The sequence below is a fragment of the Falco naumanni genome, chromosome 15 (genome assembly GCF_017639655.2).
Source record: "Falco naumanni isolate bFalNau1 chromosome 15, bFalNau1.pat, whole genome shotgun sequence".
In the NCBI taxonomy this organism is placed as follows: Eukaryota; Metazoa; Chordata; class Aves; order Falconiformes; family Falconidae; genus Falco; species Falco naumanni.
The window spans coordinates 17,993,472-18,009,946 of NC_054068.1; the positions used below are offsets into that span (position 1 = coordinate 17,993,472).

General features: G+C 39.2%; 2 protein-coding genes across 4 annotated transcripts in view; one reads left to right on the forward strand and one right to left on the reverse strand.

Moving 5' to 3' along the window:
- The window catches only part of RPGRIP1L (RPGRIP1 like), a 74,511-nt gene extending 70,791 nt beyond the window's left edge, over nt 1-3,720 (reverse strand). For 2 of the 3 annotated variants that reach the window (XM_040615451.1, XM_040615454.1), the window contains exon 1: nt 3,640-3,720. The gene's annotated coding sequence lies outside the window, so the exon portion shown is untranslated. Of the gene's footprint in view, nt 1-1,341; nt 1,367-3,639 lie in introns of those variants that run through there. The other variant, XM_040615452.1, reaches the window with a different exon arrangement.
- A 143-nt stretch (nt 3,721-3,863) lies between these two features.
- Nucleotides 3,864-16,475, forward strand: part of FTO (FTO alpha-ketoglutarate dependent dioxygenase) — a 259,706-nt gene continuing 247,094 nt past the window's right edge. The window contains exon 1 of the mRNA XM_040615246.1: nt 3,864-3,969. Coding sequence (XP_040471180.1) covers nt 3,931-3,969 — 39 coding nt within the window. The 5' untranslated portion in view covers nt 3,864-3,930. The remainder of the gene's footprint in view (nt 3,970-16,475) is intronic.

A 16,475-nucleotide genomic window follows, 5' to 3' on the forward strand; every position in this document is an offset into this window, starting at 1 on the left:
TAAGATAGAGACTCTCCTATGAATGATTCTCATAAATCTGAACACATTTCTTTCTTGAGGCAACAGAAAGCTTAGCTACATGACAAAGTGAGATTAGGAAAGTATTAATGTGAGAAAGTACATTTGTTTCAGTGTAATATATGAAGATACTTGTTAAGAACTACTGTTTCTTTCTTCTCTTCCAGTGCAGAAAATTAGATATTGGCCATAGAGTCAAGTGAAGCTGAAAAAACATGAAAAGAGAGACATAAAGTCCTTTGGACAGTCTTCCCCCTATTGTTACACTCTTCAGGTGATATAAATCCTTAGTGCATCAAAAGACATCTAGGAAAGCATAGGGAAATTAACAATGATGTTACTAAAGACTTGCATCAGAGGACTGAAGTAGCACAGTATAATCCACAGATAATCTATGAAGCATCTGTCAATCCTGTCATAACCAAAACTGCTGCTAAAGATATGCCTTTCTTCTACCAGTGAAGTTTTCTATCATAAATCTCATTATGGCTTTGTCCAAAAGGAATGAAAAGGATTAATGGAAGTTTAGTTTCCAACAAGTCAATCTTGCTTGCAATCTTTTGTTTTTTCATCACTAAAATTCAGGATAAAGTATTATTTCCAGCTTTCATTGTTTATAGAAACCTGAACACATTTTTCTTTCATGTGGAACAAATGTTTCCTTGTCATGGCTGTTGAAATGCCTGAACTGATCTACACTTGTAGATTAGCAATCAGGTTGCAGTTTCAGTGCTGTCAGTCACAGAAACGGGGAATAATACTTCATAATGTTGAGGTCCATGGCATGCAGCCATTGTAACCAATGGCACAATCCTAATGACAGATACATATCTGCTGGAATCCAGATCCTCAGCATTCTCAGCTCTTTTTGTGTTACTCAAACAAATCCCTCAGAAATTTTTTGTAATTTGTTAAATTAGCACTATCTGTAGTCATTGACTTCACTCAGGTCTAGGTTAGTTATTGTGGTCATTATTATATGTCACTGTATCAATATCACTACAGCAACTGAGATTAAAAGTGAAACAGAAACCTTTATCTCTAGATGATCAATCCAAATTTGGTCCTGATGGTAGCAAGAACATGCTACCATCATATATCTTTCTAGAAAATGTGGCTGTCTTAGTCTTCCCATATCAAAAAAGGCAAGAGTTATTTGGCAAATTTCAGAGAGATCAAGAGCTAAACAAATATTTTATCATTTTTGTCTGTGATCTATCAAAATCAAGCTTCCAAAACTCCTGCACAATAATGGGCACAGGCAAACATCATTGGTTTTCACTATTTGCCACCTGCCAAAGAAACTTTACTATGGGTATCTACCTGTTTTTTTCAGTGTGAAAGAAATCCATTGACCTAAAACACAAAGACAAAACAACACATGTTTGTCCCTCAAATAAATAAACAATCCCCCACTTAGTAGTAATCCATTACTGGCTGTAGCAAAAATATTTAGCAAAATGTAGCAAAAAGTAACAAGTATTTAAGTTGTAAGCAAACAAACATAGGAGGGCTGTACATGAAAGCCAGTTTTTAGTGGCAACATGACTTGAAGACCAGTGACAAAGCTGTTCTAAATCTGAAGTTCTGAAAACTTAGGTGAAGTTTTCAAAAGTAAAAGGAAGAATTAATTGTTTCATTTTCATTACAGAGTCACAGAAATTAAGTATTCTGTTTTCTTGTCTGTCTTGGGCCACATGAAAATTAAAAACCAAATGAACTGGTTTTATAAAAAAGTGTGTTTTTAGATAGAAATAGTATAAACTTGCCTCCTGGTTTTAGAGAGGCAAAATATAATTACAGATTTAGAATTTGGCCTGGCAATTTATTTGCCTCATTAGTAACGTAAGAGCCACCTTTGTCTTCAAGAATCACTAACAATCACCATTTATACTTCTCAGAGAAGACACTTCAAACAGCAGATCATGTGTTACATATGTTACAGTCACTTTTTGAATGTTATCTCTGTGTCTATCACAAGCACTAAACCAAAATTACTTTCCTTTGCAGACAACAGTTCCAGCCTTATTCCTAAAAGCATATGAGATTTCTCCAGAGTTCCCTATTATTTCTTTGGAAAGCATTTCTAAAGCAATTAAATCTGACAAAATTGTACAGCAACACTGCCACAAAAGTGATAGCACCTAAGAGCCCTGCGCTTCCTAAAATAAAGCATAATATGGCAAAAGAGAAATCATTTTACATCTGGACAGATCCACATTCCATGCTGAGTCTCAACAACTTAATAGAGTTTTTATTTCTGAGAGTACCCTACAGTCACTTCAGTAGTTCTCGTTCCTAAAAAATAAGAAAAAATAATTTCACATACAAAGAAGGGAAAAATTTCCATATCTCTGGGATTAACTTATAAGAATTTCAAGTTTGGTATAAGCAAGAACTTTAGATATAGTTACTGAAGTTAAAAAAGCACTAACTTTTTTACACACTGCACTAGTTACAAAACTGGTGCTATCACCACCTGTATCTGACAAATTACTAAAAAACCTGCTGCACACAAGTTTGCAGTTTTATGCGAGATCGGACAGTAATGAGCATGAATACTTCAGTATCAGAGCTCATGCTTTAGGTCCAACTTCTTACATAACTCACAGAAGCATGCTGTTCTCCCAACATCATTCAAATGTAGCAAAACTGAAGAATTACTTGAATTTGCAAAAGTTCTCAGCCAGTAGGGCTAGAAGGGACAGTTTCTAGAATTTCGTGAGTCTTAGCCATGGCCAAGATGATGATTTTCTTGCAAAACCCGACCCCACTTCTTTGGTAGAGAGGAAGAAGAAAAAAAAAAAAAAAAAAAAAAAAAGGAGAGACAGACCACCCACCTATCTCAGCCTATCAAAAAGTATTTCCAGCCTATATTCTTCCCCCATTGATTCCTTAAAGATAAACGCTTGCATTCTATTGGGCTTGTTATCTAAAATAATCTCATTTATTACTTCGTAGGAGTATACACACACATATGATCTTTTAAATATCATCTGTTGCGGTGTTGTGAGTTTTAGGAGGCAGTAAGGAAGGACAAAGAAAAAAAAAAAAAGAGAGAAGATGGGAAGATACTATGAAAGTAGATCACAACACACTGCTGTAAGACCTGTAAGCCCTACAGCAACGCAGAAACATCAAAACAGCCGTGTCTAGCCTTCAACGTATTTTTTCCAGTTTTTCCAACTTTTTCTTCAGCTCCGTCGCACCCGACACTAACGTACCGAGGGGGCTGGGAGGGAGGCAGCGCCCGCCTCACGGAGGAACGGCGACGCTCCCCGTCCCTTCCCGCCCTCGGGCACAGGGACACAGGGACACAGCTCCCGCTCGGGCCCAGCGGCCTCGTTACACTCACAACAGGGGCCACAGCTGAGGGGGACTACGGGGCTGCTCTTAACGCCACGGTGAGGCACCCTGCCTTCCCCCACGGGCGCCAAGCTGCGAGCGAGGGCGCCTCACCGGTCCGGAGCGCCCGCTTCAGGAGCGCGGCCGAGCGCCGCCCGCCACCGGCCCCGCTCCTCAGCGGCCCCCCGGGCTGGGGACACTACACCGCACCCCCCTGGGCATCGCTGTCCTCCCCCCGCCGTGCCCCAGAGGAGGACGAGCTTCCCCCATACTCACAGCTCACTGCCAGCCCTCTCAACGTTCCATTAGCAACTGCTGCCGTTGCTAACCGGGCCCTTCCACTTCCGGGGCGGCGGGGCCGCGCTGCCCGCCGGGAGTTGCAGTTCGCGGCCGGGCCCAGCAGCGCCGCCCCACTCCGCGCGGGACTACAGCCCCGCTCCGCCGCCTGCCCCCGCCGCCGGCCGCGGTGCCTGCCGGGAGCTGTAGGCGCCCTGGAGCCGGCGCGGCGGGCGAGTGCCGGCGGGAGGACGGTTCCTGCTGCGGGCGGGCGGGCTGGTCGGCGGCACCATGAAAAGGAGAGCAGGGGAGCGGGAGAAAGAATGGAAGGTACCTTCTCTTTGCTGCCCCTCCGCCCTGAGGCGGGCTCCCGCCCGCGGCGAGCGCGCTGTTCCCGCGGCTGCGGCGCGGCTTGTGGGGCTGCGAGGGGCAGAGCGCGCCCGCCCGCGCTCCTGGAGCCGGAGCCCCGTGTGACGTGGCTCCGAGCCCGCCGCGAAGTTTATTGTGAAGGGGAAGTAGCCAAGCACCGAGCAACCAGCCGTAGGGGCACAGCCGGGGCTCCTGCCCCGCCTGGCAGCACAGCAATCGGCGGCCGCCCCTCTCTGCCGCGGCTCCGCCGGGCCGCCGGCAGCACCGCGCCAGGCCCCGGCCCTGGCGGACCCGCTCCGCGCTGGCGACCCTGCCTTGGCCGCTTTAGCCACTTTGGGCAAGCTGCCCTGGGTGCCGAGTCGCCGCGGGGCCGGGAGGAGGGGCGGCGGGCGGGCCGGGGCTGCTCGGGGCGGGCTGGCTGGGCAGCGCCGCGCTGCTTAGCTCGGACATCGCCGCTTCCCCTTTCCCTCTGCGGAGGAGAACCTCGTAACAGCTTTTACAGTAGCTAGTAATAAATATTTTTACCTTCTGGGCAAGATATCTCCATACTCCATTCAAAAGGGAGTTCTGTGGTGGTACATTAAAAAAAATAGGCAATTAAATATATGTTTGTTTTCGCAAAACATCCTCGGTGAATTCACGTAACTGTCATTTTATTTACAACTTTACAAGCACTTTTACTTTACACCAAGCCTAAGCTAAACAAACTTTTTTAAGTCTCTTACAGCACCCAAGGTTTATGATGGTTTTGCTCCACAACGTGTGTAGGTGCCGTGCTGTTGCATGCCAATGCTCAGGATGTAGTTACACTCTTTAACTCTTAAAGTTAACAAAGTTTGTGTAAGCACACAGTGTTGCTGAACGTTTTGCTGTTTCAGGTGCCCTTGGAGGTCTTTTTTTTTACTGCATTGTACAATATTCGACTGCGAGTCCTGATGGTTTTTGTACCCCTGCTGATTATATTTGCAAAATAGTACAGAAAAGCAGTAAGTTGCTTGTTTGAAAGCACAGCGCTGATTAGCTGCTTTTAGTGATGGCTAATTCCATTATAAATTTAGCAAAAACTTTCTAAAATGGTAATCTGGTTCACCTGTCTTTGCATACAGAGCTTACTGGTTTTGGTATTGCTATTAATTTACTGGTTTACATTAGAAATTATTTCACTATAGGGGAAGGGAAAAGGTCTGACCTAAGTTCTTAACTAAATATTTTAACAGAAAAATAACTTATTCACAGTGGTAAGAGTCTTAATTCTTGGAGGACAACCTGATCATTTTGTAATTAATCTTTCTGCTCTCCCTCGTTGCTGAAGGACAGTAACTTCAATGTTTTGTTTGTGCTCAGCTCTTTCTCTGTAAGTGACACACATGCAGGTGTAAGCTATCCCATCCAATCCAATGTAATTACATTGCAGAATAGAAAAAGCAACCGGGAAGTCTTTTAGCCTATATTTTTATGCTATCCATCCAAGGGCTTTTGTCTTTGCAATGTATCTCAAATGTGTTTGGGAATCATTTGGGTTAAGAGGATAATTGCCATTGACAAGATAATCATTCTGGATGTGTGTGAGGGGGTAAGAGGGTGGAACTGTAAAGCTACGCTGGCAAATGTTGTGGGAGGACAAAGCACTGAAGAGGTATCAGAGGAGCAATGTTTAGGAAAAACTCAAGGAAGCTAGAGAGAAAAAGTATTGCCTTAGACACGTTTAGATGTTGTGAGTCCACAGGAAAGGATGAAAATTAAGCAATCCTTAAAAAGAATTTAAAGGTGTGAATACTTATCATATACCTTGGAGGGAAGTTGTAAGTTGGGTGCTACTTGACAGAAGCTTTGAGTATATTGGAAGTGAAGCAAAAGGAGCCTGTGGAATGTCTTAAGAGTAGGTGCCAAAGGAGAAGGCAGCAATAAGAAGTGGACAGAATATACAAGAAGAAATGTATTTGTTCTTTTCACAAGAGCATACTCATACTCGTATTATTTGATACAACTTAATTAGAAATGTAATCTTTCTGCTCCTGGCACTATGCCACTTCACCCTTCACTCCCTAGGTTTAACTGTTGTTCGTTTGTGTTGCTCACCTGAGAAATGCTGTTGGCCAAGGGAAGTGTGTAGTCACTGTAGTAGTTCTGCCAAAACTTCCATTTAGGTCCTGATCAAAATATTTCATAGCAAACCAAATATCAGTGGGGTTAACCCGACCTCTTCTGGAGAGTAAGATTTATGAGGCCTACTAATGAGAGGGAAGTAGTTGGATAGAGAAGCTGGTTTGGATTATGTATCTCCTGGCAATGTCTCTGTTCTGGAGAATTGAATCCTGAATAAAAGTCCTTGTTTTGCTATAACTGTGTACAGTTAAATGCTATCTATCAGAAGCCCGGTGATTGGCTTTTGCTTTGTAATTATGCAGTATGTTTCTTATATGTTCTCTCTCAAATTTTCATGTGTATAGCAAGTTTTGATTTATGCTGTTATAGAAGAATATTTCTGTTCCAAGTACATGTGGTAGACATTCTTTAGAGTGCAGTGCTGTCATATAGTAATTTCCACTTTGCAGATCACTCAACTGGATTGAGTAAGATTGAGTGCGTAGCAGAAATGAAATTGTTTATGCTAGTGTTTGGTATTCTAAGCCCAAGAGGAGGAGGACGCAAGTTTGTTCCTGGGAAAAGGGCCTGAAAAAAGTTGGGAAACAATAGTCAGAAGTTAATTATTCACTGTCTTAAACACCATGTTGGGGATGCTAGTGTCCCGTGGGATATTTCTCTGAGTCTTAAGTGGACAGCAAGGCGCAATTATCCTGAAGTTTCTAAACACATCTTTAGAGATGTTGCATGCCATCACCTTCTCGGGTCTTCGCCATAGCAAATATTACTTCTGTGCATAAAACCAAAGCTATTATAGGAATGTTGCTCATTAGCTGGAAAGGCATTTTAATGAAACCGTCCAGTGGACCTGTGTTTTGTTTGTTTTAACTTAGAATTCAGTTTTATTTAGTATAATTTATAGTTATTTTGATTCTTTTCTCTTTCCACTGCTGGTCAGTTTTGGTTAGCTTGCAGTAAACTATTTGCCAGGTGAAGAAAAGGTACCAGGTAAAGTAAAACAAAACATAAGCCTCTTATTTTGTAGTCTATTCAGACTCTTTTCTCCTTGTAACCTTGAGAAGCTGTTTGCTTTTAGAATGTTTATTATCTTGATTAATGTTCACAGGTTAGTTACATAAGCTAAACTTCAGTGTGACTGTGCTCAAGACCTACTTAGTTTGTGTTTGGGTTTTTTTGGTAAGTTTCAGTGTGACAGATGTCAAGTTTTAGTAACTACCTTTATATGCCTTCTCTTGCCAGCCTTTGCATATTAAGACCTTGGGTCATTACCGTGTGAAAGATAAGATGCTCCCTAGTCTGGAGTATTATTTTCTTTTACTTTAAAAGGATTACATTGACAGGTCTTTGGAATAGACCGCTAAGCCCAGTTCACCATTACCTTATGTAGCTGTTTATGCTAATTCACATTACTGTGAAACCAGAACTGACTACAGAGAATGTATTCCACAGACATTACTGTTATGTTTGTACAGCTCCCAGCACAGCTGGGACCCCAATCCAATAAAGTTACCGCTATACAAATAATAAATGCATCAATATGCACATATCTGAATATTCACAAGGGCTTTTACAAAGATATTCATGCACAATTTCACATTTGTGAGACATGTTAGACAAAGTGGCAAAGAAATACAAAGCTTTAAATCACACAAAGCTTTGCATGTATTTTATTTACAAGGAGGAAAAGGGAATATACAATATTTTAGCTGAGATTTTAATGAAAGTCTTATTTTCTGCATCATCCTCATTTTTTCTGGCTGGAAAATAATATATATTTATGAGATTAAATAGATTGCTTCAACATATTAATACTCAGGGAAAAAAAAGAAGCAAATATTCTCAGAGCACTTAAGAGCAGGGGAATGATTTTAGGATTAATGCTGAAAAATGTCACGCATACCATGCAATGGAATATAATGATCTTTAACGTCATATCATAGTTTGTTTAAATATTATGTTCTTTTCTTGTTTCCTGTTTTTGTTTTGTGTCTTAAGGTAAAAAAAAACATGCAAAATTTTCTAATTGACAGATGAAATACATTCTTTTAGGAGTTGTATTTAGGAAAATTAAAGTTACTGGAACAGCTTAGATGCAGTTAAGTAAGCTTCTGGTCATGTCATATTTCTGCTTAGGTAAATGGTGTGCGAGTTTTAGCAGAATCAGCAGCCAATATGCCAGTAGCAATTTTTGTGGTAATCGCATTATTGGCCCTTCCCATTATTAATGAGACGATAATTAAGAAATAGTGTTGATAGTCACGTAACACATGATTTGTATATTGGAAATGTTCAGGTAGAAGCCTTGCATATGCAGAATAAACTACAAGAAAGAATGAGTGCCAAATGTTCCTTGCTTTTAAATTCGTCACATTCCTGCTGCTTAAATTGCCTCAGCTGCTAATGCTGGAACCATTACAGTAATGGACTCAGCAAATGAAGGAGAACCAAGACATACACACTTTATTACTGGAGGGGTAATTTTCTCTTCATCTGTAATAGCAGCAGTGCCTGGTATTGATCAGACCATCAAGATACTAATCCTCTGTAAAATTACTTGTTATAACTGAAAATGTGTTAATCCAAATCAGTCTGTGTCCTGACTTTCTACTTACTATTGAATACAGACTATTAGATGGTTTATTTTTTGTGATTTAAAGCCTTTGTATTGATAACAGTAGGAGCTTCCTTTGCAAGAGCATGCGCTTAATCTTAGCTATGGCCCAGGGTTGTCTTTCTGTTTTAACTAGAACATCACCCACTTAATTAAGAAGTGCGTGTCTATCTTGCTGCTCTGAATTATATTGGTACTTTAGGCTCTGCAGATTTATTAAACATGTTGTTTTACATTCAGTCTCTTGGTTTTGCTGTAAATAAGAACAGATCTATGCTTCACATTGTAAAATCTTCTAAGATCTTAGAGCAAAAGACGCGAGGAGCATGGATGCTGAAAACACTAATTCCTGTTTTCTTGACTGTGACCTGTAAGGCTGTTGTGTATGAGAGTAATGTAAGAGAAGTCAAATGCTGAGGATCTAAAGGTCTGCAGCTTACTTTGATCTTAGTGATCCACTACATGAGACAGTGGTGTGGGAGCTGTGCGTATTCCATATCTGGATACACATATGAACTCTTGGGAAGGCTTCTCCTTTGTCTTTTTCTTTTTTTATCTTTTTTTTTTCCCTCCCTCTGTCTCTGCCTCATCTGTTTTTTCATAGTCTTGTATGTTAAGATTGTAAGCTCATGTCTTTTACTTGTATAGCCTCAAGCCAACTAGAATTTTGGCTCGGTTGCATGCCACAAGTATAATAGCTGTTACAGGTACACGATACCTCGTAGGACATGGCTGCATGAAATGGTTCCATTAACCCTGACCTTTCATTAGACATATTAATATGGGCTCCTGCCGCATGACAGCCATTGGTATCTTGCCAGCTTATGCAGGGCAAGAAGTATCCTAGAAGCGAGACAAGATGCAGAACTGGTTGATTATTTTAAAGGATCTGGTGGTGTTCCGTGCATTTTTGGATTATTTTTGTTGTTGTAAATTACATTTTTGCTTGGGCAAAGTGAACCATATGTTTATTTTACCTAACTACCCCTCTGCTTGCTTTCTTTGTCATAATTTAACTCATTCAACTTGTATCATTTAGAAAGTTGTCACATTTCTTAAAAGTTATGGGAGTATCAATACCTTTGCAGAGGTTTTGATTCCTTGACTGCCTCAGAACACTAATTTTTTTCTCTCCTGTTCTAATAAAGACTGTGAACAGAGCATACGTTGCTTGCTTAATTCCAGTTTCCCTGTTGAACAGTCTCTTTACTGTAATTTTCAACACAACATACTAGAAGTGCATACAGTAAAGCATCCTGTGCGATGATGTGTTGATTTGGAGGAGTTGACTTATTCAGCTGAAAGCTATGCTGTCAAATGTAAGATGAACTTTAGTTTTCTGTTGTCATTGTGTACTTGCAACTAGGCTGTTACTAAATGTATGTTCTCAAACAGCAACACTGAGACAAAGAAAACTATCATATACAATCTAGTGTAGGACAGTGTCTAAAAACATTGATGTTAGTTGTTTAGATTCTTTTACAAATATTTCTATCACGTAGCATTCAGGAAAATTAAATTTACCTCAAAAAAATGGTGGAAAGTGTGTTGTGGAAAACCTTCCCATTCTCTGTAGAAAATAAAAATTCATGTGGATTAGATATTTTGTTTTGAGTGAAGTTCTTTCTGAAGAGAGATTTTTTGCAAGTGGTTAGCAGGTGATTCAATTTCAGAAAGCTAGGTTGTGTCAGATGTAGGTCACCCAGACCCTGTTTTCTTCTGGTTTGGAGCTTAGCTTATAGTCTTAGAAGTTTCAGATGGGAATCGGCATTTCTGAAATGAAGCTATAATGAAATGACCCTGCTGCAGGTGCAGTACTGGGCCCGCTTTCACTTTTATTTATAGATTTGGAAAACATTTAATGAATGATTATACTTCTCCCTTTTACAACAGGTAGGATTCAGTTTCATCTGACCCAGGTTAGTGAAAACTGGACAGGCTAAATAGTGAATACCTAAAGCTTGTTTCTGGTCTCAGTGCCATTGCTTCAGCTGAAGCAGGATTGGGTTCTTGTGCTTTTAATAATTCATCCATTTCTTAAATGATTTGATTAACCTTTAATGACCATGAGCATCCAAAATATCAGATGATTCTCTTCCCTTCAGTTGAGACTAACAAGCACTATAGTGTATTACCATATTTTATTAGGTTCACTAGTGAAGTGCAAAACATGCTTATGAATATTTATTGGCATTTAAAGTATGGGACATAAAATCTGTATTTGAAGTCTTCAGGATAGAAAATGCTAGTGCTGTAATTTCAAAACACTTCTTTTTTAGTTACTGGAGTCTTTCTATAGGAGTAAACTGCTCTACCTTACTTAGCTTAACAGCTATTTTGCCTTCGTACACATGCTACACCACTTTCTAAAAGAATTACGTCTTTATCTCCTAGAACTTGAGTTTCATTTTGCCCTTTTATCTGCTGCTCATCCCACCATTTTTATTTAAGACTGTAAAGTTACTTCAGTGTGAATGCTGTTGTCACCTTTGCCCTCAGCTAATCAAATAGTTTACCTTGAGGGAAGCATTTATCTCCCACTTCCATTATTATTATTTTCGTAGCTGTAAAGATATATATTTTATGTCTCCAGAAGGGTGTAACAGTGAAACGAGGTATTGATCTGCTGTATTTGGCAATTTCTTTCCACCTTGCCATCGATATCATGTCAGCCTCTGTCTGTACTGTGGTTGACCTCACAAATAGCTCTTTATGTTCCCATTGGATTCAAATGATATACTATGCTCAAAACTAAATCAATGAATGATTATAAAGTTTTTAGTATTATTTCATAACCCCCAGGCAACTGGTACTTCATGCAGTGAATACTTGAAAAGGTACCTGATTAAAATATGTTGCTGATTCTGTTCTAAGGTTTTAAATTTTATTGAAATCAAACATCCCATATTATTAAATTCAGGGTGTGGTTTGTGTCTTTCTGTGCAGATAATAAAATTACTGAAACTTGTGCCTGTAATTTACAGGAGAGACTCCAGTCTATAATGGCAAAAGATTTTGCTTAAAGCAAAACCCCCCACTTCTGGTGTATGGTGTGTCCTCTCTTTTGAATGCAAAAAATTTCAGGCACTGGATGTTGCCAGTGAAAGATCAGGAATGTTACATTGTATATGCTTATAAGAGAAAAGATGGAGGTAAAGATCAGGTAAGGTTTTACTCTCCAGAAAGTGAACATTAAGTTTAAGCAACCTTGGGATTGGAAAACATTGCTATTCCTGCTCTGTAGAATCATACACCTAACAGTTTAACTAGTAAAATTCATGTTCAAATACTCACTTAATAGATTTATTTAGTTTTGAAACTTTGAATGGAAATAGGTAGGATTTTCACAAGCATTTAAAGGACTTTAGAAGCCCAATGTGATGGATATTGATTGTGCCCTCAAGTTGGGCAGGAAGCTTTTAAAAAATCTGCCTGTTGTCTCGAAGTGGTAGGCTGCTTGAAATGCACATCTGTATTTGGAAAGGACGAACTGAAGATTGTGTACAGAAGGACATGCTTATGCAAGTTAATTAAATTACTGCTTGTAGATCTGGAAACAATTTGTATTTGGCTGTATTCTCTTCTGATTTTCTTCCACATTTACTTCTAATGGAAACGATGTTGTTGCAACAGGTAATGATGGTGTTGTGCTCAAAGTAAAGTACTTCATTGGTATCTAAATCGTGTGATGACAAACAACTGCAGATGGCTGCAAAATACTGAACAGGGCACTGTGGTGTGTATGTGTGTACCTAATCGCAGAATGAGAACAGAACAAATAATTTATCTAAAGAAACTATGTAGGAGAAAATTTTTGGGGCCTTCATTGTAAACGGTGCATGTAAACAGCAAGGTAATGAGCATCTTTCTAAGTTGGAAAGCTTACTTAGAGTCAGAGTTTAGATAGACATTTCTAATGGACTCTTTTAAAGAAAATTAGGATTTGTCAAATGTAACAATTGCAAGACGTTTACACAGAAAAAATGTGGAAGGTTGTTCCAATGACATAGATACTTCAATTATGTAAAAACACTGGAAACTATACCTAAGTTCTGATCAGTTTGAAATGTTTTTTGTAAGCCTGGCATTTTTCTGAAGTGTAGAAGAAAAAAAATTGATTTACTGCAGCTATTACAAAATTTTAAAAATCCACTTCTGTCTTCTATCCAGGTAGAAGCCAAAAGGTAATTTTTACTAAATTTGTTATTTCAGGTTTTGTTTTTACTGAATATAATGGAACTTCCCTGATAGGAGGTAAGATCAAAAGGCAGCTCCATTCCCCACTTCCCAGCCATTCCCTTGTCAATCCTTTAGAATAAGATGGGTTGAATCAGTTGCGTGGCTCCTTGCATCTTTGTAATAGGGAAGATAAACTGTTTTGTTTTGGGTTTTTTTTTTTTACTGTGATGACTAGGTCAGTAGGCAGTTACCTTTAATAGATGTTCAGTGCTCTGGTTTTTGCCCTGGCATGCAAAATTTAAAAGTGTACCATATTGATGGTTTTGTTTCCTTTTGAACTTCATGAAGATGGTGGTAGTTGAACCTTTCAAGAGGAAAACTGCGGGGACAAATATTAGTTTGCACAGATTTCTCCTGTTCCTGAAAACAGAAACTGTTAAACTTCTGCATTATGAAGCTTGGAAGCTTTCTTGTATGTGCTGTCTGTCGTTTCTCGTACTTCTGTTGCTGGTGTCTGAAAAATAGTCCTGTGATATAGTCATATGGACATCAGTCTTGGTTCAATGGAAAGTGTTTACGGAAACCATTTATACCTAGACAAAAATGAGATAAAAGCAGATTATGAGTATTGCCAATGTTTTGATTTTCTAGCCTTATATTTCACTTCAGAAGTCTTAAAAAGGCTTTTACTTGCATCAGTAAAAACTTGTATTCCTGGATGCGTTCCTCTTTAACCAGTTTGGCTTGAATGTGTTATGGGGAATTTCTGTGTATTTGGGAATAGAGCTATTCCGTTCTTGTGGGTTTCTTTGCTTTATTAGTATTCATATTTTCAAGTTATGTTCCATGAGCTTTGCTCCAGTATTGTTGCAGGTAAGAGCTGAAACTTGTATGAAATTTCCTGACTCCAGCAACTGATACTTTAGAAAACTTCTCATAATCACTTGACTGTTGCAAGTTGTGGTGCTTGCAAATATATATAATAGAGTTTTTAGTGGCATACTAGCCTAAACCCTTGTAATAATAATAATAATAATAAAAAGATATTGTTGGTCAGTCTTACCCTGAATTGTTATAAAAATGTCTGAAGTATTTGTGTTATATAGTGTACAGCTGTGGCTCCTTAGAGTATCTTCTCATCTCATATTATTTCACAAGTTTATCCTCACAAAACATCTCTGTGGTAGGGAGGTATTTTCCCCTCTTCTGCAAATGGAAGTTAAAGTGCAGGGAAAGTTTAGCTTTCTCATAATAAGAAAACTGATAGAGTCTGATAGGCATCAGGTACACTGCTTATGTTCCTTGTGACTGAGTGGTGTGTGTGCAGTAAGTCCAGTTCAGTCAGACAGAGCTTGACTACCTAAAATAGCTCGTGTGTGTGTGCACATGCGTGCACTGTGCAGCTCGTGATGGAAGAGCCATGAAGTGCAGTAGCGTGATGCTCTTGAACAGTGAAGAGTGAAGTCAGGACACATGGAGTTTAAGATCTGGAAATCTGAGACTAATACAGAAGTGCTCCTGAATTGATTTGGACCTCATTATAAGACAGAAAGAGTTGAAGCAACTGGGGAAAATGGATGTGTAACCAAGCAAGTCCTCTAACAATTAAAGCATGCTTTTTTTCTTCCTCTCACCCTTCTAGAGTGTAAAAGATGCTGATGAGCATTCCCCAGATTTAAAATGTCTGCTATAGATTGGACCCTCTTGCCTATGTAGAAAAGCCTTGAAATTCGTCCTTGAGTCCAAAATAAGTTGAATTATGATTTCATGCTTCTGGCTTCTTGAAAGCCATTCATTGTGATCAGGACACTAGGTTGGTCGTAATCAATTATTTGAAAAGCATTGACAGTATGACTTGTGCAGTAAAACATACAAACATAATTCCTGCTTAAAGAGTTTGTGCTCTGTGTGTGTGTGTGTCTGTGTACATGACAGACAAGAGGTTTTATGCTTCATGATCCACACGCATTCCTCATAAATAATGACAATTCATTTTCTCTTCAGGTTGCAAAGTGCAGTTTGTGAATTGGGTCTTTAATGTGTTGGTATCATGACAGAAATTGGTGCAAAGCAGTAATGTCACAAGTGGGATAATACCAGTGACCCAGCAAAAAGAAACAAGCACTTTGCATGTTGATCTGTTTTGTTAAAGGGCAATATTTGGCCCTGTAAGTGCAGGAGAGATGGGCTGTTCATGAAAAGGGCAGAAAGAGCTAACCCATATGATCCTTTGTCAGCCTGATTAAATTTAGTGTCAAGCATTCATTCATGTGAAAGATGAGCGGCATCACTGTTTATCTAATAAAAAAAAGTATTTCTATTTTTCCTGAAGTCTTTTATATGTTAATAGAGGCAAACGTGAACATGATCACATAATTTAAGTAGTAAGTAAAAAATACACATCTCTAGTGGCAATGGGTTAAAAGTAAGATGTATATGTTTTATGCAAAATAATGCAATTTGATTGTTAATCATGCTGTTCAAGCCATAACTCCACACAAAACAATGCTTTTAAACAAATAGAAAATGCTGTTATTGTACCATTTATAACAGAAGTGCTTAGGATCTTTAGAGGCTGATGCAAAGTATTTATTTGCATGCTTTAATGTATGCTGCTATTGTATGTTAATATACAAATACAGAATTGAAATTACAGGTGATTGTGTTAGTCCTAATTATAAGGTGTTAGGCTCTGTTTTTTAATACTGGAAGAAGCCCCGGATATTTAGAACAAGGGGTACAACATGTAATTTTGGAAATAAATCAGTGCCGTTACAAGAAGATCGAAGAATTTCTTGTGGAATAATTAAACTCTTAAATATTAAAAGAAGGAGAAGGGAAAAAGTTTAGGTGTCTTTCCCCTCACCCTTCCTGCCCTGCCAAATCTGGCTTGCTTAAAACAGCTGCTGGGAGTACTGTTAAACGTTATAGTTTGCATGCATTTGTGATTTGAAATATATATATATATATATTAAAAAACCAGTCAAATTTAAGAGAGACAGTTTGAATGGCACGCTGTCAGTTTGGCTCTTCATGAATTGGCAGTGGTCTCATTTAGGACCTTCAAGTATGTGTCTGCCTGGACAGAATGAGAACATTTTGCATGTTCTTCAGAAGACAACCACTCCTTGCTGCCTCACAGTACTCAGTGGTGCATGACAGTTGCCCTTCATTGCTGTCTTCTTCGAACTTAACCTTTGACCGTCCACTTAGTTGCTGTGCAACGCTTGGAGCAGGCCAGGATGTTCATGAATGACGGGCATTGGCCTGCAACGTGCTTGTCATTATTTGACTGTCAAAAGTAGCCTGCCATTGGGCTCCATCAAGGTTTGAAACCTATGTGCAGCAGTCCATATTACTTAACTTCCAAGACTGTCAACAGAACGATCAAATGTGCATAAAAAAAAAAAAAAAAGTGTGTTGAATAAGTCTTTGATCATAATATAGGGAGATATTTTTTTGTGTGTGCTAAATGTATTCATATGACTTTCACAGGGCCAAGAGGTTGAATCTGCTGCCATGGTAAAAAGTGAACTGTTGTCTCCTGTGGTCTAAGTTTCAAATAGCACAA